At 45.2% G+C, this 27611-nt stretch overlaps 1 protein-coding gene across 6 annotated transcripts in view; it reads right to left on the bottom strand.

Annotated features, from left to right (window-relative positions):
- The window catches only part of LPIN1 (lipin 1), a 369397-nt gene that overhangs the window by 159769 nt on the left and 182017 nt on the right, over positions 1-27611 (bottom strand). For all 6 annotated transcript variants that reach the window (XM_069605954.1, XM_069605950.1, XM_069605951.1 and 3 more), the window contains one exon: positions 7952-8081. In XM_069605954.1, the coding sequence (XP_069462055.1) occupies positions 7952-8081 (130 nt within the window). The remainder of the gene's footprint in view (positions 1-7951; positions 8082-27611) is intronic.

Below are 27611 nucleotides of genomic sequence, written 5' to 3' on the forward strand. Positions count from 1 at the left end.
ATACAGCATCCTTTGAACAAACTATATGCATTCCCACATTTCTAACAAATAGTGAGCAAACTTGCCATGAAGCCCTTTCTTCACTAATGAAAGCCGAAAATTCTACTATCTGTGTGGCTGAACAACTTTTGAAGAATTTCAAATGAAAACATGTAAATCGCACCAGCATTCATATTGGGCCTCGTTATGAGTGTGTTGCTATATGGTAAAAGTGGCGCTAACAGAATTACCGCCCCTTTTACGATACCCCGGAATAAGGAGTCAACACTAATTCTGCAGAACTCATAATGAGGCCCATTGACTGAACTTCAGTAAACACTCTTAGGGAACTTTAAAAAAAAAAAAGAGGTTATGCCTTCAATAATAAATGTTTTCATTAAATGTGTATGTCAATGTGAGCTTGTGTCTTTGCACTTTGAGTAATGTGATTCGCATTTATGATGAAAATTTTTTAAGGTTTAGGGAAGGATTTCATCAATGTTATAGTGATTTTAAGGTTTTGTAAACCAATTTAATACATTTAAAAGTCATTTTTGGCTCAATTTCTGTCAATGATGGAAATTGATCTTTGGACTAAAACTTCCATGATCCCTCGCCATTGACTATTCTGGCTGGGGCTGCTAGGACCTGTAGTCTAAGACATCTGGAGAGACAAAGGTGGCAGACCCCAGGGACGTTTTACTTCACAAATAATGCAACTCACATGTCCCCTTACATAGTTTCGACATTTAGAATCTCTGCAACCTCAAGTGTGAATGGCACTAAGTGACTAAAGGAAATGCCATCACTGTGAGTACATATCACAATTTTGTCTTGGCATAATATACCCTTTTCGTCGTGCATATTTGCCATTATATTGGATTCTAAAAACTTTTAAAATATGGCACTACAAATCATGCTCAGGTGCATAATGCAATTAAATATTTAGTGAATTTACATGGAACACACCATTTTTATCATATTTTCTACTCACAACTCTCAAACATTTTGGATATATTTGCCAAGAGTCTGTAACGTGTCATGAACACAGATTCAGCATATGTTGTGGAATACATCGTTCCACATGTATGATTGAAATAATTGTCATCCATGGGACAAAGCAGAATAGAAGGATTAAAAACCTAGCAAAGTCATACCGTCGTGAAAGAGCCATGTTGTAGACCGTTGCCCCAGAAATGCCACTGGAAGATTGGTCGTAATTGTGGAGGTTTGAGCGCGTGTTGACACACATCTCAGTGCCAGATTAAACCCTGTGGAGGTCCCTAGGCAGTCGAGATTTCAGGCCCCCATGGCAAATATAAGAATGCTAACGTGGGGCAGGCTGTTGCGCAGCGCAGCAGGGCCTCTGCCTTGCTGGGGCCCCTCAAAGGAGCGGGGCCCATAAGCCGCTGCCTACTTGACCTAATGGATAATCCAGCACTGATCTCACTGCTCCCCTCCTGTGAAATACATCTGAAGCAGTGAGGGCCAGCAGAAAAAAAACTGAGAAATATCATCACCACTTGATGACTAAGAGAGCACAGAGAAGAAAAATCAATGAAGAGACGAAGTGACAGCATACGAGGGAGATGATGATCCATTTTGGAACGGTCAATAACAGAAATGAAGACGGAAGCGTGAAGCAGGGCAACGGATAGTGGAAACCAATAACACACTATGTCCAACACTCTAGCACCACAAATACTTTCACCTACCGGAATGGATTCTGGAAGGAAGTGTTTACCGCTAGTACTGTAGTGGTATTATTATATTGCTAAATGCACACCGCCTTGTGTGCATGTCATATTCAGAATGGCATCCTTATTGTAGAATTTAACTATGAGTACATTCCTAGGTTTATGCTCCAACAATAGGCAATCACTAGGAAGAGAAATTCAGGTGTTTCACAGTAGTGCCCTTGGACAGTTAGCAGTGGGCAACACAGAATTTGGGTGTGATTCACAAAATTGCATTTATGAGGTGTGGTTGGCATATTGGACTCCTTTGCTGCTAGTGGCATCAAGGAGCTCCCAACACCAGGCCACACACTTTGCCCTCCTTCCGTTAAGAGAAAAGAACAACATAGTCATGGAAAAGGCAAACACAAAATGCAAGCATAAACTCTTACAAGCTAGAAGCTGAGGCAATACACCAAACTGAAAAGTCATTGGGGGTCATTACGAGTATGACGGTAGCCATGGAGCAGTTAGCTCCATGGCTGCCTCCCATACCGTGACCGTGTGTGGTGTTTGTTGTGCAATGGAGACTTACCGGTCTAGTCCGACCGTGATGGGACCAGTAAGTCTCCATTGCGCAAACCATTCCCCATTCCCATTTGAGTCCCCATAGGGCTCAATGGGAATGGGGAGGGCGCAAACAACAGGCTCGCGAATGGCAAGCCCGTTATTTGCGCCTTGGTCCCTTAGCGGGACCCGTAAGGGACGGAATCGGGCGGTAGGGGATTACCGGCACCAGTCTCCTTACCGGTGCCCGGTATTCCCTACCGCCCGACTCGTAATGACCCCAGTTGTCAGTGTTCCAGATAAGATTTGGATGTTACAGTATTTGCTCCCTATTTTTTACAGTTCGGAGTACAATTATTTTTTAGGGAGTAAAAATGTAAGTCAATTCCCAATGGGAGTATTTTATGAGCAGGTAAAAATATGTTTCAACTGGAAAACGGAAATGTTTTTGTATAATAATTTTTCTGCAACTAGTTATTCATGTACATTAAAAGATACATGTTTACTTCTTCTGATGAAGAAGTAATAATAGTAGCTTCTTCCAGTCGTAATATGTGCACTACTGGTCCAAACATATCCATGGAGCTCAGTGGGTGAAAGCAGGGGACAAGGTTTCATGTGTCTGTTCCCTGTTTCCTTATTTTTGTTGGGAGTATTTTCATTGCCTATTTTTATTATTGGGGAGTATTTGCCTATTTTTAGGGAGTAAAGGTGGCCGATAAACCCTTTATCTGTAGGGCTGGGCATTGCTATGCCACCTACATATACTGCTTCCATTATGTAATACAACGCTACCCTTCTGTCTTCCCTTCCTGAGGTTTGAAAGACATGATGCTAAGGGTCCCCAGGTGCAATAAGAGTAAGGCTACACAGGTATTCCCACAGTGTTGGCCTCCCTGATTTCAGCAGATACTTTTGCCAGTCTAATCACTCCTCTTCACCAATAATGTATTGCACTTGTATTGCCTTCCCATCTATCGTCATGAAATTGGTTATTCCACAGTGGATAATTCCTGTCCTAGGCCCTCTGCTAACTGTAAACATATATTTGTTCACATTATACCTGGTACAACTGTCGGATCTCACTGCTTTCAACAGATTTTCACTGTTTCCAGCCTCGTCAACTTAACCAGAGATGAGCAGGTGTTTTGGGCTACAACTCGCATCAGCCCGAGCCAGCAAAGTCAGTAGAGAAGGATCATGTTACTCAGAGGGCAAAACAGTTGAGAGGCCACAGGATGACTACAATTTAAACCAAATGTTGTTATTTCCATTTCCCTGTATAATTGTTCTAAACTCCCTGGCTTAATTCAAAGACGGATGTTATATTTTGCCCCCTGTTGTGTAAATGTCTGATGAAATTTGTTGGTTGTATTTCCTTTTGATATCAGTACATATCAGTGCTCTGTAAGCTGCGGCTCTTCCGATGTTTTGGTCTATGACTACCTTGATCCCTCACCATTGGCTGTGCTGGGTAGGGCTGATAGGGGTTGTAGTTCAAAACATCTGGAAAGTGAAACGTTGCAGACGCCTATGCCGTTGATCATTGATAACTTGCTCTAATTTGTTTGTAATGTTGCTTTTGTTATTACTGTTTTTATTCACGTTCTGTTCTTCAGGGCTCACTATGACATAGTCCACACTATATAAATCTCAAATAAATGTTATATTACAAATTAGTCAGTTTAATTACTCCTTTGGGCATCACTCTGCATCAGGTGTGGCGGGCAAGGGCATTTATTTTTATATTTATAGCATGCAAACCTTCACCCTCTAAAGACCACCCTGGTGCTAAATCGCTAGCCATATCTTACCACTGTATTTCTAAGCATGATCAGGAATCATGAGGGTATGATGACGTTTAAGCTTCTATGAACTAGAACGGCTTTAATGTTGAGCAGAGTCAATAGAGGAGAGTTCCAGGGTACCACCGTATGTGGAAGGAACGACCACAGAACTTGTTTTTACATGGGAAAAGGTCAGTATTTGGAAGAATCTTTGATTTGTTGGTATAAGCTGTCAGCTAAGGAGAAAGTTTATGGGATTTCCGGGACATTCGAGTAGTAAGCTCCATGGGCCCAGCAGAGTGAAGTCACCCAAAACCGAGACACCCTCTGCAGATTTCACTCTGTTCTGCCCTAAGAATGAGAAGGTGTTTAGGGATCTAGACTCGTTTCTCTACAAAGAAGGACTGTTTACACTTCTAATTATATATTGAGCAGGTAGGGGAATTAGCAACACTGCATTTACTAACGGGTGCTCAAAATACACAATTAGATTTGATTCACTTTGAAACATAAACTAATTCCATATACACAGTGGCTGCCGCAATCCGCTCACCCCCAGTCCGGTACCTGCCTTATCGGGTACAGGAGTGAATGCTCTCTTTCCCATCACAATTTCCTTGTTTCGACACATGCTCAACCAACGACAAAGGAATCTTCAAGACCCTTCTGAATTACCACAACTCCACAATCACCATAAAAATTGACAATGAAAAACCCAGACTCGTACTCTAATTTGGGGGAGGTTAGTGCAGTAGATATTTAATAGCAGTAGCTGTGGGGAATGACACAGCAATGTACACCAAGATGACACCTGAGACAAATCTTGATCCTGCATACAACATCCCCAGTGCATTGCTGTATACAGACTTTCAAATACATTGTAGTCTATGAGCACAGCAAAACGAGTTTATGACTTTATTAAAGAGGTTGTTCACGCTTCCTAATTATTACACTAACATTCTTACACTAAAGTAGCCAAACTCGGTCCTCTACCGAAACACTCCATACACCTTTTGAGTAAGAGTGCACTGCCATGCCAATGAAACCTGCCATCCCTTAACAGAGCTCTGTTTTGTCTGCCAGACTGAAAATCAGCTGTGTGTGCAGAGTTACATAAACAAAGACTTGTGCTGCGGCTAGCAAACATGTGGATGTATGCTCGCTTCTGCGTGCTAAAACCGCAATCCACCTTGTTAGCAGGTTTATGCACTTCAAAAAGGAATGGTGTAGTCTTACACATGTTAACATAAGCTCACAGTGATGAAATGTATTAGAGATTGCAATATATTTAATTGTGTAAAGTCAATTCTAAACAGTTACTAAGTAGATTTAATGTGTAGCTATGATGGTTCTGTAGAAGGTGAAAGAAAAGGGATTACATATGCCAATATGAATTATATGAGAAGGGTATCCTATTAGGCGCTCAAGTTAGATGGACTGGTAGATGAACGGGTGTGTGACAGAAATATTTTAATATGAACAACACAACTGTGTTATTCAAACAGAGCTTACAAGTTAGTTTCTATAATTGTGTGAACTTGTGAACAACAGGTGATGCTAAAGAGCTGGCCAGGACACTATTTGCTTTCTAAATAAGGAACATTTCTTGAATCACTACAATATGCACTGGTTTTATTTCAATGTGTTATTCTCTCATGGCAACATCTTTCTATGGTGCTTTAGCAACAGCCCTGCAAGGAGGCAGTTTTGGACCGTAACATGTGAAAGCATTGCACGTATACATCGTCCATGAGAAAGGTGTTTTTTCATTGGCATATCCAGGACTTTCCACACATATTCTAGGACTGGAGTTTGTTTATCTAATTATATCTGTCCTAGCATATGTTAGAAAGGTTGCATTTTGAGATTAAAAAAAACATTGTGTCTTCTTTAACATTGGGCGATGTTACACAAGTGCTTTTTGGGCAACCTATAAAGCATCAGTCTTCTTGCAGCATTGATGCTTCTAGTCATGGATTCTATGTAATGATGTTAAACGTCCTAGTGGTTCTGGCCCGATGTGGGCAGCTAGAGCTTAGAAAAGTCACATTATATAAGGAATCATGAATATTCCAGTGGAACTTGCAGTGGTATAATTGGTAGCCACCCAAGTAAGATGTTCTGAGAAGAAGATGGGCCGCTAATAAGGTACATTCTATCAATTCCCCTTATCAAAGCCAGCTGGAAAGATCAATAATGGTATTAGAACACATTCTGCCTATAAATGAAAATATTTCCTGATAGAAAACCACTTCGTCTGCTGGAATCTTCAGGGGCTATACAAAAGCCCCTGCAGCACACAGTCGTGGCATAAAGCTCAGCAGAACTGACAACAAGTGAATGACAGCTACACCCTGCCATGGCTAACCTCTATCTATCAACCATCCCCTGCTAAACTATGAGGCCTGGACTGAGGAAGAAGGAGGAACTGTAGTGAAGGCAAGGAGGTGCAGGCTTCCCCTTCCTTTCATCGGCAGCTGCTGCCATGCTACAGCAAGGGCCATGGGTGGAGGGTGCTGGAAGCTGTTATGTCCCTTGCTTGCAATTCAGCCCCAGCCTCTTTTTTTACTCTGCTATTATCAGAGAGATTAGCAGGGGGTGAATGGAAGAAATAAGTTAGCAGCCTCCCCCCTCCCTTGCCCTGGAGCTCCTGCTAAACTGATTGACAGGTACCAGGGGAGCCGTGGTAGGAGGCAGATGATTGCTACCTCTCTCTGCAATTTGAGACCCTGCTTCTCGCTCTATCATGCCAAACACCTTTACATGCAGGGGGAAGGGATTGTATGGGAGAGGGTGAGGCAGAGACTGAGTTCAGGTAGGATACTGATATGTGCATGTTCATGCGCCAGGCACTGTTAGAGATTTGACTGTGCTTCTCTTCCATTGTAAACAATGGAGACATGGCAATTCAAATGGTCTAATTCCAGTGAGGAACAGAGGCTGCACCTTCCACTGAAGTAAACTTCTAGGGATAGGGAATAGAGGTGCTTCATGTATGGAGCACCACTAGTACATAACAAAGTATGCTAAGCAATATATTTTAGATATTCTTGAATGAAGGAGCAACAGGAAATTTAGGAAAATACATAACCTATGATGGTTTAGTAATTAAAACGGGTTCCTAACCAAGATGGGGCGATAAAAGAGTCATCTCACTTTCTCAAGAATGAAGTTGGAATATTTAGACACAAATGCGTCCGGAATGATGATCTATCAATATTAGTAATTTGTTTTTTATACTTCACTTACTAGCACAGATTCCGATCTATTGTAAACAGGAGGTGCTATTTTAACCCAGTTTCAAAGTACTCAATTTATTAACGTCAATGAGATGAGCAGCACCAACATTTAAACTCGTGACCTGCAAGTCCAATACAGGACACAGCAATGTGGGATTTACACTGTCAACTGACTCTCTTAGCATTGAGGGAAGGTTGGAGTTTTCTATAAAAGGATGAGGCCAGATAAAGCAATATAATCCAGGATGTCAGAAACCCTTGAACTAGAAGGGAGCTGCATATAATTTTTTATTTCACGATGGACTGCATTACCCCTGCGCTGACTCAGTTGCACTCATTGACTATCAAGTGCCACGTAGATTTTGAGGTGATTCGTCAGAGTCATAAGATCTCCTATACTTCTGGATGGAGCGTAAAACATAGCTTGATCTTATGCTCAGCAGCAGTTGATATGTTCCTTCTTCATCCTTTCCCCTATGCAACGTTGTCTTACTTGTCAATGGTGTTTAAGTACTTGTTGAAAGCTTCTTTGGATAGTACTGTCTCTTCAAAGTCAACTTTGTTTTTAGAGCTCTTTAATGATAACTACTTTTACATAAACTATCAGAATGGGAATAATGATGGAGGAGGAGGGTGAGTTTAAGTCGCTCAGCAGAAGAAAACAAGACAAAGGATGGTATTCAATACACGCATCTCTACATACCTTTGCCGCTTGTGGCAGTTCTCCCCAAGCCCAGTGCATTTGCGGGTTATACTTCAGCATAGCTCTCTCCATCGGTTTACTGACTAACTCTGAGTCACTCTTAGGGGTGGGCGAACGAGAACCTGGAGGACTGAACAAGAAAATGTGCATTAAACAGCAACATAAAGCATGGAAGAAACAGCAAGACATTGTGAGCACCCTCTGTATAAGGCAGCAGACAGTTTTCAAATTATCAGATCACTGGATGTAATACCAGCGTTCAATACCCTCAATACTCTCACGGGCGGAAAAGGGGGGTTTGCTTGCCAAGACATTTCCACATTAAATTTAAGGGCTCCATGTGTTTATGTGAACTTGTTTAAAAACTAAATTTAGGTTACTCACCATAATGACTCCTTTACTCATAGTCCATATTCCCTTGTCATAAATATCTTTTCTGCAGCAGACTTTCATTGCTTGTGTCTAGCCTGCTTGAGCCTTGAACACGAGCGGCAGCTTTGCACTCTTTGGGATGTGCTTTACCTAGGGTGACTGCATCAAGAGTCTTGGTTAGGAGCTGACCCCGTAGATGACAAACAAGCTTTCAGAAGTTCTGAAAAAACTCCAAAAAAATGTCAAGGTCCTTGCCATGTCTATACTATGCAATATTCTTTGCAAGTTGTTATTTGGGTTTGGGAAAATACGAGTAGAGAAGTTTCTTGATTGATTTGGAACTCTGTCACAAAAGAAGGTTGAATGTACAACACAAACTTTTCCTTGAAGAACTGGATTAAGGGTTCCTTACAACTACTGGGAGACAGACGTTTTCCAACACGCCTAGCAAATGTAAGGGCAGCTAGAAATGTGTTTTCCATCAAATCAGTTTCAAATTCATTGAGTCCATAGGCTTGAAGGGTTTATGCATAAGGCTGACCAGAACCATTGGGGCATAGCCCGGCAACTAAGGGGGTATAGACTAGCAGAGACATTGAAATGCCTCTTTACAACTGGATTCTGGAAAGAAATGGTCAAACCTCCAGTGAAGGACAAATAAGTACTAAATGAGTCAAGTTTTTATTCCGGAAGATGCCAAAGTTGGAGACAAAGTATAGAACATTATCCATGAAAGCTGAGAGACCGTTAGCACCTCTGTATGAAGAACAATGACAACATCACAGATATATTCTGACATGCTGTCGTCTAGTTGACCTTTGCGAGCCTCCTGAAGTACTGCCATATTCTCCTCCAAGTGATAGACTAGGTCCCCAGGAACCAGACATCGAATCTGGGAGAGGGAGGGGTTGAAGAAACTGCCCCTCCTGCTCACTGATAAGGTTCTGAGTGAAACAAAGAATCTGAACAGAACATATTGTCAACTCTAAAAATTCTGAGAACCAGTATATCTTTGTCCAGTAAAGGGCTAGCAGGAGCATCCTGCAGTGCTGTGCTCTTAGAATCTTGCGAATGACTTTGCCTAACATTGTCATAAGGGCAAAGGTATTAAAAAAGTGTCCCTCCCAAGGGATCAGAAATGCAGTCCAGCCCCCATGAGATGCATATAGGGGGCTTTGAGCCTTCTGCGCCATGGCAGACAGCTCTATCAAGGGTGAACCGTGCACATGGAAAATCTCCACTACAATATCTCTGTTGAGTTCCAAGTTGTGATGGGTACTGCTCAATCTGCTAAGAGTGTCTGCGTGAACATGAGGGGTGCAGTCTAGAGGGTGGATTGTGATAAAGTTTATTGCCCAGTCCAACAACTGTAGGACCAGCCTTTGTAAGGGTGGAGATCTGCTCCCCTGCTTGTTCATGTAACCATTGCTGTCAAAAGGTCTTTCATGACCAACATGCAGTGACCCTGCAGGGTGGGCCGAAAAGCATCCAGGGTCAGACAAATGGTCTTCAGCTCAAGAATGTTGATGTACCGTGTCTTCTCTTGTGCTGTCATTTACTTGCAGATGATCCAGGGAACTGGCGTATGAAAAGGAGTGTGCATTGAGCGGTTGGACCTATGTCCCCACCAGTCTAGTTACACTATCATCTCCAGGGAGATAGGCAACAAGACTGACCTAGGCTGGACATCCTGTTTGCAGTGGCGGGCTAGTTTAAGCTGAGTCTGCGTCACGCAAAGCCTGGCAAAAGTGAACATTATGACGCACAAGGTCTGAAGCCTATGGGCCTCCGACAAATCAGCGCCGGAAGAGATACAGAGTTTCTGAATCTGCAGCACACAGCAGGGCAATTTCCTTCATCCTGTCCTCGGATGAAAGGTCTTCCCGAGGCGGGTTATCCTACACATAACTGATGAAGGAAAGGCACTGATATGATTCCAGATCCAACTATTCCCAGACAATGGGCAAGCCCAAGGAGAATGGCAGTTCCAGGACCTGTGATGAGAACTGGACTCTCAACAAGCAATTATCGAGGTAGGGTTATATGTGTATGCCTGTCCCCCAAAGTGTGGCTGTGATAGAGTAAACAACCTTCAAGAAGGTCCTGGGTGCTGTACTGAGGCACAACACTAACACTCTGGAGGGGCAAAAAGCCCATGGAGAATCTCAGGATCTGGCGATAAGGAGGCCATATGTGGATTTGTATATAGGCATCCTCCAAGTCCACCACACAGATCCAATCCCTCTTTTCCCCTTCTGCAGAGCAGAAAGGATCTGTGTGGGGGTAACCATCTTCAATCACTCAGGGAAAGGGAGAGGCTGACCTGGGATAGGCTGAGAATCATCCTGTATCTGTCCATGTCTTTCTTATAAAAACCAAAGCCTTCCTCTAACCGGGGGACCCACTCAACAGCTCTGAGGTCCAGCAGCTTTCCAGGCTAGAAAGAAAGATTGGTGGAGAGGGGGAGAAAGTGGGGAAATACGCAGGGGAGAAAGCATGTACCACCCAGCAATTACTGAAAAGTTGCAAGGGTCCCGGGTGATCAGCCTCCATTGGTCTTGATGCAGTCACCTGACCTCCCACAAGAGTGAGGTGGGTCATCTGTGACGGAGCTTCATTGCTTTGCCTTAGACTCAAAACGGTTCTGCAGATATAGTGCCCTGTGAGTGCTGTTGAACGTTTCTCAAGCCTTGGAAGTCTCTCCTACTGTCCAGCTTGTGAGCAGTGGATGATGCTTTTGTTGCAAGTTTTGGGACTGTGGTTAAGGGACTGTCTGTTAGAGTGTCAGTCTTCACCTTCTTTGTAGTATGGAAAATCTTTTTTGTATCAAAGTGAAGGTTGAGTATCTTGTGTTGGGCATCCAGAACTTCATGGTCCTCAACCATGCCTGACGCCTGACATCAATTCCAATGTGTATGCCCCTATAGGCAGTTTCAATGTGGTTAGCAGCTGTCTTCAACATATCATCTTCCACTGACTTTGCATCAGCTACTCATGTCTTAAAATGGTCCTGCTTTTCCTCCGGAAGCCACTCAACAAAATCATTGATTTTGTCCCATAACCTGGCACTGCACGTCGAAACAATGGCATCCATGTTAGCCTGGTGGAGAGGCAAGGAGGCATTAGCCTAGACCTTTATCTCTCCAGATGTTTGGACTATGTATCCTATCATAGCCTAGGCTGGCAGGGGCTGATTGTAGTTGTAGCCCAAAACATCTGGAGATCCAAACATTGCAGAGCCTTGGCATAGACTCTCTTTCTGATTGTGTCAAGAGGTTTCTCCTCATTACCTGTGGGAAGTGATGATGACACTGAAAACGCGTGCTTAGGTTGGGCTAGAACTGCCACCACCACTGCAGACCGGGCAGTTGGATGTGAAGATAGGCACAGCTTCTCCTCCTCCAAAAACCTATATATGTCTTCCAACCCCTTGGCTGTAGCTGGCATTGCATGGGGCTTGCTACATGCCCTCTTCACCTCCAGGAATACATCTGGTCAAATGGTCAACCCTAACTTTGAAGGTTTGTACTGTCGGACAGATGGCAACACCCTCATCTCGAGAGGAGCAGAGATGGGTACTGGCAGGCTCAAAACCGCCATCACCCCGAAGAACCACTCAGGGAAGGGCCTGATGGATGAGCTGGTCTCATTCTCATCTTCCAGGAGAGGATCAGAATCATCCTGCTACGGGCTAGATCCATCCCCCACTTCTGAGGCAGGAGTCCCTGATGGGGGAGGGGTCCATGGTACCTGTAGTGGCCCCCAAAGCCACCAACTGCACCTGAGGACTCATTGTGAAAGACTGAGCACCTCCTTGAGGAGCCGGTGGCCTTGTCAATTGGCACCAGATGATGATCTGTGGTCTTTGAAGGTACTAAACAAGGAGGATCATCTTGACTGTCAGATCATTGGATTGTCCAGGAAGAACTCCTTCATGGTTGGAGTAGCAATGATTTGCATGAATTTCATAAAAAAAGGAGGTTTCTTTCTGCAAGGAGGAGGAGCACTGGTTTGTGGAAGGGACAGGCCCTTGATGAAGAGATCACATTGGGGCATCCAGACTTTTATGGGAAGCCTATACAATATGGTTGTCAAGAGACTCAGAGCAGGCGGCGCCAGCTTCCCCTACCTAGCAGCCCTACAATGGACTGCCATGCCTGCTCCCTTACGAGCAGAATATTCACACCTGGCATTCTGCAAAGCGGTGAAAAAACTGCTCTTCACCTAATCACAAGTAGCAACGCCTCGATGCCCAATGGCGGTTTGTGCGCTATACAAATGTAAAAAGTATAAATAAATAAATAAACACTGTTGGATAAAGCTCCATCTACGGGATCACACGTGTTGAGCACTTAACCAAGCCAATCTATCGGGCATAGAAGACCCAGCTGAGCCTCCGTCAATCACCGTCCACTCAGGGTTGTGTGAGGTGGATGCCTCCTCTATAGAGTCTGTTATCTTCCAAGGGTTCCCAGCTGCAGACACCTCAGTGTCCACTCTATGCAGACTTGGCACTCTCCGCAAGGGTGCGATAGGGCTTTGGCTGCCTCAGCGGATGCTTCCTTGATGGCTGATGTGCTAGCTTGTGGTTTGTGACATGCAATGGTTTAGTGCAGGGTGAGACAGTTCCCAATAAGGGCAGGCCTAACTACAGAATTGGTGGCTTAGTGGTGGTTAGCAATGGATTGACAGTGTTCCACTGGGCCTGCTTGTCTGTTGCCCTTCAGGAAGGGGCCAAGCGCTGGATTTAGTGGATTTTATAGGCCCACCTAGGCCCACAGATGTATTGGGTCCAGTCTCCAACCCAGCCAGAGCGGTCGGAATAGATCCATTGGGGAGCCAGTAGTAGACTGCTTGCACAAAACGTCAATGCTACTCCCAGTTGTCATGCTTCGGTTTGGTAGGCCCTGTTTGACAGGAGAGCTCACAAGGAAACTATCACTCTTAATGGGGAGCCGATTGAAGAGGTGTTGTGTCTTACCTTTCACAAAATCCTGGAATTGCTTCTGGATGGGTCACTGAAAAAGTCCCTCCTAGTGACAGAAGTCTTTAGGTGGAGTGCCCTAAGAGAAAGCGGTTCGCAATGAGCGCAAAGCGGCCACCCATGGCATGGGCCCAAGCAGTCCAGAGGCAAATGATCAGGGTGCTATGCGGAAAAGCATGGTGGGAGGCGGCTGGGACATAGGCATATAATTGTTTTTTTACGATATTTGATGCGCATAGAGCAACTGTTACATCACTGACTTTATACATTAGGTTTACTTTTCATATATACACTTCAATTCATCAAAATGGAAATAATTAGATTTCCCAAAAATGTTCAAAATGATTAGTCTGTTATAGAGTAGCATCAATAGTAAAGTGAGAATTAGTCTATATACAGCATACCATTACATCCATGTCTCTTTTCTTCGTCCCAGGGTGTACTTTTGAGGTACGAATCTCCCTGAAAGGAACACAGTTTTTATCTTTTCTGGGCTTAACCACTTCCATTTGGAAGTATAAATCCCCCCATATCCCTCATTTGCTCAGTTAAACTTTTCCTCTCCTCCAGATATGGACCTAGGTTGGCAACAGGACCTCACACTACATCATGAACTCCTTATTGTTTGGTTTTCGAGGAGCAACAGAAATAGGTAACACAATTCCAATAGCGAGTGGTGTGTTAAAGGAAGGTGGGAGGGTGCCTTTTGGAAAGAGGAATGGTCTGTCAGCCCAGTTGCTATGGTCAGAGAACATGTTGAAAGCCCAGGATAGAGAATCGATCCATGCCTGGGCACAGGTGAGATGAAACATGACAACACAAAAACAGGGTTATCATACCAGCAGCGTGACTCTCTGTCCACACCAGCTCCTGCTTGGCAAGCAGCTTGTGTAGGTTAACTGGGGAGAGCTACTCCACTGGAGAAAATGTTATGATTGAATCCTTCCTTTTACATGGAATTCAACAATGGTAGCAGGCGCCCCTCTCTCGGAAGAACAAGGCATGATAACCTGTTCAGTGGTTGTTAACCACATTGAGAGTTCGCAGCCATCTGCTTTTTGCTCACTGTGCCTTTCACAGATGGGAAATATCCATTTGCATATCAGTCTTTGTCCCGCCCACATGGGCAGTCCAGCACCGAAATGCTATGGCAATTCCTCTCTGAACAAGAGTACCACCAGCAACCCCATACACGTGTTTCAGCCTTGTTGGGCATCATCAGTGAGGTGAAGCTGAGCCTCTCTAAGCACAGTGAGCAGGGAGTCCACGTCTGGTTGCCCCCAGGTAACCTAGGGTGACCAACCCCAAGTTCCTTCAAAGAATTCAACAATGGTAGCAGGCGCCCCTCTCTCGGAAGAACAAGGCATGATAGATAACCTGTTCAGTGGTTGTTAACCACGAACTCTCAATGTGGTTAATAACCACTGAACAGGTTATCATGCCTTGTTCTTTCGAGAGAGGGGTGCCTGCTACCTTTTTTGTATTTTTGAAAGGAACTTGGGGTTGGTCACCCTAGGTTACCTGAGGGCAACCAGACGTGGACTCCCTGCTCACTGTGCTTAGAGAGGCTCAGCTTCACCTCACTGATGAGGCCCAACAAGGCTGAAACACGTGTATTGGGTTGCTGATGGTACTCTTGTTCAGAGAGGAATTGCCATAGCATTTCGGTGCTGGACTGCCCTTGTGGGAGGGACAAAGACTGATATGCAAATGGATATTTCCCATCTGTGAAGATACAGTGAGCAAAAAGCAATGGCTGCAAACTCTCAATGTGGTTAATAACCACTGAACAGGTTATCATGCCTTGTTCTTTCGAGAGAGGGGCTGTGTGCTTAGATGCTGTTTTGCTTAGACATTATGTGGCTGAGGTTACACAGTTAAACTGCACCAGAAGCTGCTTGATAGCTGCAATTAAATCAACATCTTTTAGACTGATTGTTTTCAGTCACAAATGCCAAGTTCAAGACCTGATGAATGGCTGTAAGTAATTTATTCCCTTTCAGACAACTGTTTTTACAGGAAAATACGTCTATAAATCACCAAAATGTGACAAGATAAAAATCTGGGACTTGCCATGCAACTGGCATAATAATGTGCTAGACCCTGATTTAATATGAATAAAAAGAATGAGCATAGGGTCATTAAAAAAGCTACGACCTTTCACAACTTGTATTTTGGCAGGGAATGGGAAAGGACATAGTGACCAGGAATTGGGTGTCCAGATCTCATTCCAATTAGTGAAAACACTTATTTCAAGCTTTGCGAAAGTAAAACTAACAAAGACAGCCTTAATCAGGCGAAAGGTAAAATATGTTTATTTTTTTAAAAAAAGATGCAAAAATGGAGAAAAAACGGTGCAATCTTTCAGGCTCAGAACATTTATTTACATTGAAGGCTTTTAAGTGCACACAGTTTCCTTTCTCAGGCGTTTAGTGGAAGGGACACCAAGAGCCTTCCTAGCTATGAACCACAGCGTGACCCAAACGAAATGTATACTCCCAACAGGACTACACGCTGTAGTCATGCTTCATTAATGCAACGGCATTAATGTTTTATTAGCGTTTAACTTAAAGAAAGTGTTTACATCCCCTTGCAGTCGCCCAAGTGGCAATCTCTCAACTCCAGTTAACAGAAGAAGCTGCCATCTTCTCATTGGGGGCTACAGCGCCTACTTTGGCTGTCTGTCACACCAAGCGCATGCACGATGCAGCGATGTCACCCATGGTATATGATGAAAAAAAGGGAAATGTATGTATTTGCATTTCCTCTCTTGGTCTGTACATGAATCCGCAGCGACTCTACCACCCCGGGGGCGTTTTCCCTGCAGCTGCTCTGCCACGCGGCCGGCATACACCCTTGCAGTCGCTTTGTTGTGCTGCTTGCCGAAATGGAAAATTATCACGTTCGCTAAAAGCCTCGCCTTTCAGCTAAGCATTGCTCATGAATCTACTGTGGTCAAATCAGAAGACAATGAAAGAGACGCTGCGATTCCACCGGGACACTCATCATTGCTGCACTGGCAATCACAGCTCTCATTACTCTGCCCCGACAGGCTTCTGCGGGCACAGGCAAGTGTGTCCTGTAAAAATGTGGGCACAGGAAACAACACATGAAGCGTCACTATTTCCAGATTAGGCAAAACCTCAAGAATACTGTCAGCAATGAAAAAACAAGCAATGGCAAGGACAAATGGCCCGAGCACACCCCTTTTGTCAATCAAGTGATTGGATGCGCTAGCGCAGCCGCCTCACTTGCATGAGAAAAGTTGCACCATGATCACAAAAGGCTTCGGAATGAAAGCATCATTTATATAATTCATAAATGATTCAACCCAAAACACATATATGCCGCATGAATCGTATTCCTACAAAAGCATGTCATAAAAACCTAATCACCTTAAGCAACGTCACACCCAGTGATTTGGTACCTACATTCTCAAAAAAGTACAGATAATATGTACAAATAAAACCAACTTGTCTCTGTAGTATATGTTCATTCTTCATACTGCTCCTATGCCGCAACAGGTTTCTGTTCCTCGTCGCTCAGAACATTTTTCATGGGGACAAAAAATATTTCAATCTTGCAATACCCAGTGGATGGAAATGTTTTCTCAAATTGTCATATGCTGCATGTAGTTAAATGGATTGTAGGGTGTCCTGACCCACGTTTAAGCTACCCTGCTACAACATTTGGTGCTGTGGGCTTAGGAAATTCAAGATGGCGGAAAACCCACATGTGCGCCGAAATCCAGGAAAGCTGCGCAGTTGTGCGCACACCAAAATGGTTACCTAACTTGCCACCCACCAGGGTAAAGAAAGGTCTTTGTTAACAAAATCCACTTTTACTGATGTCAAAAAGTTGCTGAAATCGTGACTCATTGGACCACTTTAAAGATTCAACCCTTTTTGTGGGGTTCCACATAACCATTACTGTAAGGAGCCCCATCAAAACAATGTTAAGCAAGGATTTACTACCATGTAAGAACCATTCCTGTTTAGAATGCATTAATCCAAGAAAATCCCAAAAATGGGTGCAGTACCAGTACTCACCACTATCCAAAAGCCGGCGTTTTAAAACCCACTGTGTGTGTTTCTGAAGGCAAGCAAAATGCCTATTTCAAACCTTGCAACATGTGCAAAATATTTACTGAACACCAGCAGACATTGGCAGAATGGAGTTTTGTGTGCCTACAGAATCTGGGAAATGAAGATCATAAGACAAGGTTTATAACAAGACTGGCTGAGCTGTGGATTGCAGCAGTTTAAGTGGCACTGGATTTAAAGACACTAAAATCGAAAATGTTTAGATTAAATGAGTGACCTATGTTTGGTGTCACATGCCTTTGTAACTGTTGAAATGTCATAGTTTTGCACTTAGAATCAGCATTCTAGCTGCATGTGTAAAATTGCAAGTTAAGTTAAAAAGCAACAAAAAACCTGCCAGTTAGCTGAAGGTCTGGCTTAAGGAACTTGATTTTGCCTAGCAACGGATCCCATCAGGAGTGAAACTTGAGTCACAACTATGTTCCCAGGCCATCTGCCCTTTTGCTGCTCACACAAAGGATATGCCATCTATCTGATAATTGAATTATCTGTGCTCTGCAGAGAGTGAACAAAGCCCTCTCCACTCAGGCAAGGGTTTTTATTACAGACGTCGTAAAAAGTGGCTTCCTCCTGGAGAAGCTGGGAGGAGCATTGCCTGTGAGAAGCAAGCTGGCTTGGCAGAAACTGGAAAGACTGGTTTCTGTACCATGTGACCTGAAAAGACACACCCCTGCAGCAAGGATATGGTTTTATAAAAAGGGGGATAATTCATAGTGCGGACATGTGAAAATTTTATAAATGATACCATAATTCTTGTGATTTTTCTGCCCACAGTTTAAGACGTGGTAGGAACCGGTGGTATGTTCAGGGGGGTTTTAGCGGAAAAGTGGATATTACTCTAAATGTGTGCATGTTAAAAATCTGAAACTTCATCAGTTAATGTCCCTACCCCCTGCACACATGTATGTAAAGTTGGGTCCATGTCGGAAATTGAAAAAGCAGTTAAAAAGTCAATTATGTACACTCTTTGAATGCAAGCTCCGAGAATGAGCAGATTTGGACATAGACATGGCTAAATTCAGCCACACCATGTATATGTAATTTCAAACAACTGTGTAACTCTGAAGTATGGATTTTGATCATATATATATTTGGGTGCACAGATGATAAAGGGAGGATGTTTCAAGAGATCATAAAATGACATCAATCTGACTCACAGTTCAGTTTGCCAATAAAGTAAGGAATGAAAATTTGACCAATGACGAGTGAGAGGGGCAAGGCTAGTGATGCTGCACACACACCCACTCTCAAGAAATAGATAAAAGCAGAGAGTCAGGACACATAGAGACATTCAATTTCATCTGCCGCTGGAAGCCCTGCCGGAAAAATCCATACTTACCTCCATCAAACTCCAGAAAGCCAAACTAGAGACTTCAATCTATCCAGAGCAGAGACCAGACCAGAGAGAAAGCAGTGCTGTGCCTAGCAGAGACCAGACCAGAGAGAAAGCAGTGCTGTGCCTAGCAGAGACCAGACCAGGCGCTGTGAGCAGAATCCGGAAAGACCTGACCAGACTGAAGATCGTGACCAAGTCGCTTTCCTGTTCAAAATCTCTTGTGAGTACTTAGCAAAACTCAGAACACATCTCTTAGTTTAAATTCATCTAATTCAATCTATTTAACCTAAGTCGAACTGCCTCCTATCTGTCACCTGTCATTTCTAGTAAAATTTGTCACTTGTCAAAGTGTGCGTTTAAAATTTACAAAACCAAAAACAACCTTTACTAAATTACTCATATCTCCGCAACCGTTTGGGCTAGAGACTTGCAATAACTTTTATTTGGAAGCTGAGATCCCAGGCTTTCCTAGGACCCCAAAACGGTAGAGATAGTCCTTGCGGTTCCTTTGTAATAGCGCTCGGCGCATCCGCGAATTTTGCCGCGATTTGCAATTTCTTCACATGTAAAAAACTGCTGCTGCCTGATTTCATTTGCCAGAAATTCGTTTAACCTGCTAACTATCCCTGCATCATTGCTAGTGTGAGCCTGGACTAATATTAACTAGATACCACTCATCCTGAACCTCTAAAAGGGAATTAAGAGCGTTTCCAGCATATTTCTCATTCATTGCTAGCACCTATCAAAGCATTTGCCTGTGTTTTCAAACTTCTGTTTAAGCTTGCTGGATTGAACTGAATTACAGTTGATTGCCTTTCTGAGAACTGTGTGTTTTCCTTCCATTTCCTTGCCTTGCATCAAGGGGGGGAGGGGATTGCCAGAGAAAAGTGATTACATTGTTGGGTTGAAATCATATTGAGTATTTTCTGTATTGCATTCATTGAATATTGCATCCACCTGAGCCTACATAAAGCATCCACTACCACATTATACTTTTGTTCCTATTTACCAGTGTGCTACCTTATCCATTTCATGTCAACTCATTAGTGATTAAAGAAGTGTGCTAGTGCCAGATTCTCCGTTGTTAATATTTACCATATCAGATTAAGTGTGATATTCAATTATTAATTTATTAAAAAGTGTGATATATATTTTAATTTATCAAATAAACCTTTTAAACTTGCAAAACAGAATTACTTCTTGGCTCAGTGGGGTCAGGGGGATTCCAAGAGAGGGGTGTTATACAAGGGTAGTCATCCAGAACGCATGAACTGGACCTAAAGATATATCAATAAGGGTTTTCATTCAGTATTCTAGACTAGGCGTTGACTTAGCTGTAGTGTTGAATTGAATCCTCTTACAAAGTGGGGGCTCGAGCCGAGACGTTGGGTTAGATTTACCACTTGTGCAGCTTAATACAGCGTGCTAACTGACGGGATACATACATCCAGTCGGATCACCACGCTGCATTACGCTGTGAAGCATTCCTCAAAAGGGACACTCCAAGAAAAGTTCTGTTCCGCAAAACTAAAATACTAACTTCTGTAAGTCAGGACAGAGACCAATCTCTAGAATGACGACCTTGGTAGATATGAAAATAGCCAGAGAGCACTTCTTACACAAACTATTTGTGAGAGGTGAATGGACTCACCAGGACCAAACGGTCTGGTTGCAGGCCATCACGCAACAGGTCACTGAAACAGGGTCAGATACATATAGAGATCAGGGTCCATTACACGTGGCCCTGAGTGAACTATATATGGCTCCTAAGGCCAAAGATGAGCACGACAAGATTGTTAGGATAGCGGCATATTTATATTTATACATGGGAGCCATACAGAATAAATGTGCTGAAGGCCATGATCTGGCAAAAAGGCAACAGATGGCGTTAGAGAAGGCCCAATCTGATCTGGACTCGTCTGAGCAAAGGCTGCACAGAAGCCAGGAGTCAGAAAATGAGACCAGACAGTACATCACTAAAATAAAGGAGGATATGGATGTGCTGCAAAAGGAAAAGTCAGAACAGGATACCAGATTTCTGGCCTTGCAGAAGGAACACCAAGAAGGTTTGGACTCCCTACTGCAAAGCCAGAAAAAGCTGGAGCAACAGCTAGACTTCAATAGGGCATGTGCTGAGCAGGTAGTCACCCTGCAAGGCCACCTAGATAGAGTGAAGGAGGAGAGCAATAAACTGATTCTGAAAGACCTGGATACCCAGGCAGAGTTTGATCAGGAGCGCCAGAAAGCTGGTGCCTTCCAAAGGCAAAGGGACGACCTGGCGGCACAGATGCAGGCTCTTAGTCAGGAAAGGGATACCTTAGGCCAGGAAGTCTGCCATTTAAAAAGAAAAATGGAAGAAAATCACCTGGCCCACCAGGGACTGGGTGACCTCCAAAAAGAACACCAGAACTTGTTAGAGCACACCAGGAGGGTGGAGGATGCTCTAGCAAGAAAGGAGCAGGCCAATAGGGACATTGCCCAGGAGGTAACCCTCCTGCAGCAAAGACTGGCCCAGTTCTCCAGGACCAATCAGGAAACACAGAGAGAGAATGAAGCTCTCTGCCAGCACAATGATAGGCTCCAACAGCAGGTAGCGATGCAGGAGAGACTGATAGAGTCGAGTAAGGCCTTAACTGAGGAACTGAAAGCACAAATGCAGGCTCTTGCATTGCAACAGGGAGAAGGGGCGGATAGAGATGAGGTCCGCTGGGAAAGAGAGACTCCTGACCATAACCGCAGGAGCCCTAACACCAGGGGCCTTCATCTTCCCCAGTCCCTGGACTCTACCACCCCCATGTCCCCTGGCGCACATGAGCACAGGGCCACAGGGATGGCAGATTACTATCCAGCTAAGAGTATGGGGCTCATAGGCCAGTACCACTCAGGAATGGAGGGGTGGGCATCCGGGTATGGGCACCCAAGTACAGTACAGTTCAATGGGGAACCCCAGGAGAGTAGGCCCATTAAGGGCATCCTGAAAACCTCTGCCCAGTTAGGTCAGTGGAGGGGGTACCCATCAAATCCTGGCAGCAAGGAGGAATCTGAAGACTCCTCTGAACTGCGCAGGACACAGGAGACCAGGTCCCCACATTCTGCCAGCCATTCCCAGGCTCGCAGAATCCGGGAAAACCTGGAAGAACAGACGGGAACCTCTGGGAGCAGTGCCTCCGAGTCCGAGGACGATTGGACCAGGGTTACCCGAACCAAAAAGGCCAATAAGGCAAAAAGGGCCTTGCTTAAGGACCCCTTAAAGCAGATTAAGGCGATCAGGAGCGTCATCACGCCGTACCATAAGAACGCTAAGTATTCTGTTTGGGAGCACTTAGAGTTGTTTGAACAAATGATGGAGACTTTCCATTTGAAGGACAGCCAAAGCTGTATTCAATATGTAAAGTGGACATTCTCCCCGGAATACTCCAGTTTCTTTGCGGGGCTGGAGGACCAAAATCATTTAAGATGGTCCACATATAAGGCGGCCATCCTGAAACATTTTTCTGTTCACAGAAATCCTCAAGAGGCTCGCAAGGCGGCCTACAATTTGCAATGTGGGGAGGATCAGGCCCCACGAGAATTTGTGCAGGAGTTAAAGCGTGCTTTTGCGCAAACCACCAGAAGGGTGCGCACAGATAGTAGAGAGTTTGTCAATACATTTTTCCATGCCTTGCCCAAATATATAATGACCCAGCTCGTGAGAGATTTTCATGAGAAAAGATCTTTAGACTGGGTCATTGAACAGGCTACCCGGATCTATGAGGTGCAGAAGCCCATAGAAAATAAAAGCAATGCCCAGAAAAACCCCAAAGCCAACAGCACCCCTGCTGCTGTCAAGGTGGCAGAGGTAAAGGTCACCCCCGTTTTGGATCTGGAGATGGGGGGGCCTAAAAACCTACCTGCACCTAATAATGCTAGGCCCAGAAGGTCCTCGGGCCAGTCACAGACAGGGAGCCAGGGAGGCAGCCCCACAAATGGGGTCCCTCGCTCTCCTGACTATGTAAGTCCTCGCTACAAAGGTAACAGACCCATCCGGGGTTATGTGTGGACTCCTCCAGCCCAAGGGGGGGGATCCAGCCAAGCACCTAACCCAGGGAACTTCCCTCCAAACTTCCCACAGGAGGGCAGAAATTTACCAAACCCTGGGCAGAACTTTTTCCCCAGATATCCTCCCGACTTTCAGCCCCAAAACCATCCATCCTTCTTTCCCCAATTCCCTGAGCCCAGACCACTGAATCCGGGAGAGGGGAGGCCAAGGGTGGAGGGGTACCCAAATCTTCCCAACCCGGGGTATTACCAGAGGAGGGACAGCTACCCTTCCCGGGATCAGCCCAGGGGAGAAAACAGGGCCCCGTATCAGCCTGAGCGGGTTTCCCAGTTAGAGCGCCAGGTTCAAAACATGGCGCGGGATCTGGGTTACATACTGAGGGCTCAGCAGAACCCTCAGATGGGCGTGCCGGCGCAGAACGCACCCAACTCTGGACCTGGTGCTCCAGAACAATGACGGGGGCAGCACCCCGATAACTCACCGGTTCCCAGGGAGGAGGCACAAAGGGAAGGGGGGTGTAAAGCCTTGGAGGAAGCTTCCTTCCTCACTTGTAAACAGCCCCTGGAAACCCAGGAACCGGAAACGAAATCTCTTGCCCCTGAAAGTCTGCCTCCTAAGGAGCAGAGGGGGGGTAGGAGAAACAAAAGACCCAAACAGACTCAGTTTGAGGAGGAGGTACAGATCTTCCAATTTGAGGGAGAGGGATCCTCAGAGGATCCTGGGAAAAGGATCTTCTCCTTTAGAGAGGGGGGAACTCCTCCCAAAGAAAAATGGGTCCCTAGGGATGCAAATCCAGACTGGGGAGATGTGGAGACTGAGCTACCGCCGCCCGCCATCTCATCCCAGAACCAACAGCAAGAAAATCCCCTGGTTCAAACCCATCCTGGTGACTGCCTCCAAAAAGGGGGGGGCGGCCCAGAACCAGAGCCAGGGGAACCCACAATGGCACTGATCTCCAGTTGCCAACTTTTTCTTTCAGATTCCCAAGGCTCTCCACAGAATTCTGCCCAAATCTCTTCGCTAGCGATGTCCAAAACCAGAAAATTAGCCCACCAGTTGTCCAAAAATGTACATTATCTGTGCCCCCTTGAGGAGAAGGAGGGAAGATATTATGCCCCGGTACAAGTACAGGGGCAGGGTACAATCTCGGCACTGGTGGACACTGGATCTCAAGCTACCCTTCTCTCCAGAAGGGCCTTTGATGAACTGAATGCAGGAAGGGGAGAGAATTACCAAATTCCTCTCACCTCACTTCCTGGACAACTCCAGAACTTTGACGGGAAGGAAATTCCCGTCGAGGGGACGGCAGACTTGGACATTAAGATCGGGCGACACAAGTTGAAACACCCGGTCATAGTTGTGACCCCAGAGGGCACCCCTTGTTTACTAGGGAATGACCTCCTGAGAAGGTTGTCACCCCTAATAGATTGCGTAAACAAGGTCCTCTGGACCCAGACTAGCCGACCAATAAAATTAAAACAGAGTGTCAACCATGTTAGTTTAAACGGCACATGCCACATGGTTGAACAAAAATCTGACCAAGTAGAATTTCACTTCCAGAATAGCCAAATTCCAGACGTGACAGTAATAGCAGTAGGACAAGAGACTGGTGATGGGGGGTCCTCTCTATTTCTGAAAATCAACCTTCCTTCCAGTCTAAAGTGGTATTCCACGCTGGAAGGAAACACTTTGAAATTCTATACCAATCCACAATCTGAAACTCCCACTCCTACAGTCCAGAAAGATGTGAAATCAGCTCAGAGCCTGGCTGATATTCAGCAAATTGGAGAGCAGTTGTTCATCCCTGTTCAGTTAAATGATGGGAAGGACTCTGTTCTCGCTCGAGTGTGTGTGAACAACGGTAAGAGCTTCATCAGCGAAGCCATGTTTCGCCAACTCCCAAAAGATCCAGCCATTCCCACCTTCAAACTGATAGACAAGTGGGAAATGGACCTGGAAGCACCCAATTCAAAACATCTCCTGCCAAGCAGGTGTATGCTCAAAATCTCCATTGGCAACAAGAGCATAGTCCACAATTGTTGGGTCGTGCGAGACGTCCCTGCCGCCTTTTACTTAGGCAGTGACATTCTCAATCGCTTTGCCATTAGTTTGGACCTAATAAACTTCAAAGCTTGGTCCCGATTAGCGGATAATCCCATGGGCTTTGATGATCCAGAAAAAGCATTTAGGTCAGCTCAATTGCTACCTTATGCAGTTGAAATTCAGGTTAAAGAGGAAGTCACCATCCCAGAAAGGACCCGACAATTCTCCCTGGAAGTGAAAGTTAAAAGGGGACAAGAGTTGAAAAACCCTGATGCTTACATACATCTAAATGCTTCTCTCCAACAGCAAGGGTTGGGGGTAAACCCAACACCATTAGTCAACATAGAACATGACACCATTCCAATAGAGGTGGATAACAGCGACTTAAAGAGTGTTACTCTAGCCGCAGGCACCATTATTGGAATGGCGGTTGATGACCGACATTTTTCCATGGATTTAGGTAACGAACTGTTAGGACCAATCCCCAAGGACTGTTTTGACAGTGACAGTGATGACAATACAACACCAGACAGGATTTTCACCCGGCATGGGGGGAACTTCCTGGTGTACACTTCCTGCCCCTATGGTAAGGAAGATGTGACGTGTGACTTCAGGAGGGATGAGGTGATTTTCCAGGTCCATGAGGGCTGCCTTTCCCACCTGAAGCCTCCGGTCCAAATCAGCACTCTGACCAGGGACTTCTCCACCCAGCTGGAGGAGGCCGCGGAGATAGCCAAACCAGAAGTCTTCCCGGGCTTCAGGCAGATGGTGGAAGAGAGAGTTAACCTAGCTGATGCCTGTGTGACTCTGGAACAAAAGCAAAAGTTGAAACAAGTTTTCTTGGATTTCCAAGATCTCTTTGCGGTAGACTCCTATGACTGTGGTCGCACTGACATCCACACAACAACAATCCCCACGGACCCTGGCATGACTCCAGTGTTTGTGAAGCAATATCGCTTGCCTCTCGCATCCATGGAGTCCCTTACTGAAATAATTAAGAACCTTGAGTCCCGGGGAATAATCCGTCCAGTCCACAGCACCTTCAATAATCCGGTGCTGGGAATATTGAAGCCAAACGGCCAGTGGAGACTCTGCGCCGACCTCAGGGAGCTCAACAAACGGGTCCATACTTCCCGATGGCCTCTGCCCTACATTGACCAAGGGCTGGCCCAGATTCAGGGGTCACAGGTATTCACTGCAATAGACCTGACCAATGGATACTGGACCGTGCCTGTCAGTAGGGAGGACCAATACAAGCTGGCTTTTACCTTTGGGGGCCAGCAGTACACATGGACCCGGACTCCCTTCGGATACCTTAACTCCGGTAATGAGTTCAATATTTTCCTACATAAGGCCATGCCCGACCTGGGTACGAGGGGTAACCTGGCTTATGTAGATGATGTCCTCATCAAAAGTTCATCTGTGGAGGAACACATAGCGGAGATCCGTTATGTTCTGACACAGTTGAGGGCCGCCGGAGCAAAACTTTCCTTTCAGAAAGCACAGTGGTGTAGAACCCGTGTTAATTTCTTGGGGCATGAGATTACTCCTCAGGGTCTCTGTCCCCAGGAAAAGAAAGTGGAAGCACTTCAGAAACTGAAAGACCCCACAACTCTGCGGGAACTAAGGAGCCTCCTTGGACTGACTAATTACAGCAGAAAGTTCATTGAGGGCTACGCAGAGATCACCAGACCCCTGATTCATCTCCTGAAGGGGGGGGTCAAGTGGGAATGGGGTCCAGAACAAGCCGAGGCAGTAAAACAACTCAAAAGAAGCCTCTCACAAGCGCCTTGCCTAGCTTACCCTGTCAGAAACAAGGAGTTCTTCCTGGAGACGGGGTTCTCTAATACGTGCTTGACGGCAGTATTATACCAAAAGCATGACAAGGTCAATAAAGTAATCTCCTATGCGAGCAAAACTTTATCCTCTGTGGAGGAAAAATTCAACGATTGTGAGAAGGCACTCCTGGCAACGGTGTGGGCATTGAAGAATTACCGCCCGTTTATCCAGGGGGAACACATCATAGTGGAGACTCCGCACCAGCCTCTGCAATATCTCCAAAGTGACAGAATCCGGGCCGGAAATGTGAGTAATTCCCGAATTACTTCCTGGATTCTGTCAATGCAAGGCTTTCCTGTGGAGGTCCGATATGGCCAAAACAAGAAGAGTCCCCTCGCGCAAGGTCTGGCTGACTTGCATGATTGTGCCAGAGAAAACTGTCTCGAGGACGAAAGTCTGAAAATCAAGGACAACATGGAGGCATACCTTAATTCCCCACACAAAGTCTTGGAAGAAGACAAGTGTGAGGGAATGCCCACTGTCTATGTGGATGGATGCTCTTACCATGTTGACAACAACGGGGAGAAAGAACTGGTGGCTGGCGTAGGGAATGCATGGGTGAATGAGTCCCCAGAACCCTCCGCTGGATACAAAATTGGTCCCCGAAGTAGTCAGGTGGCAGAATTGATGGCTGTGCATCAGGCCATCCTCACTGCTGTCCAGCATCAACTCCACAAACTGGTCATAATCACAGATTCGGATTATGTACGGAACGGGTTCGTGGAGCACCTGGTTAATTGGAAAACCAGAGGCATGTTATGTGCTAACAACAAACCCTTGAAACATGGGAAGTTGATCCAAAACATTGATGATCTGGTCACATCGAATGGGATGACCATCTATTGGAAAAAGATCAAGGGTCATTCCAAAGTAGAGGGACCAGACAAAACTGGAAATGACTTAGCTGATCAGCTGGCCAAAACCGGAGCCATCCAAGGGGATCT

This window comes from Ambystoma mexicanum, chromosome 4p, assembly GCF_040938575.1.
Source record: "Ambystoma mexicanum isolate Mex_15411 chromosome 4p, UKY_AmexF1_1, whole genome shotgun sequence".
NCBI lineage: Eukaryota > Metazoa > Chordata > Amphibia > Caudata > Ambystomatidae > Ambystoma > Ambystoma mexicanum.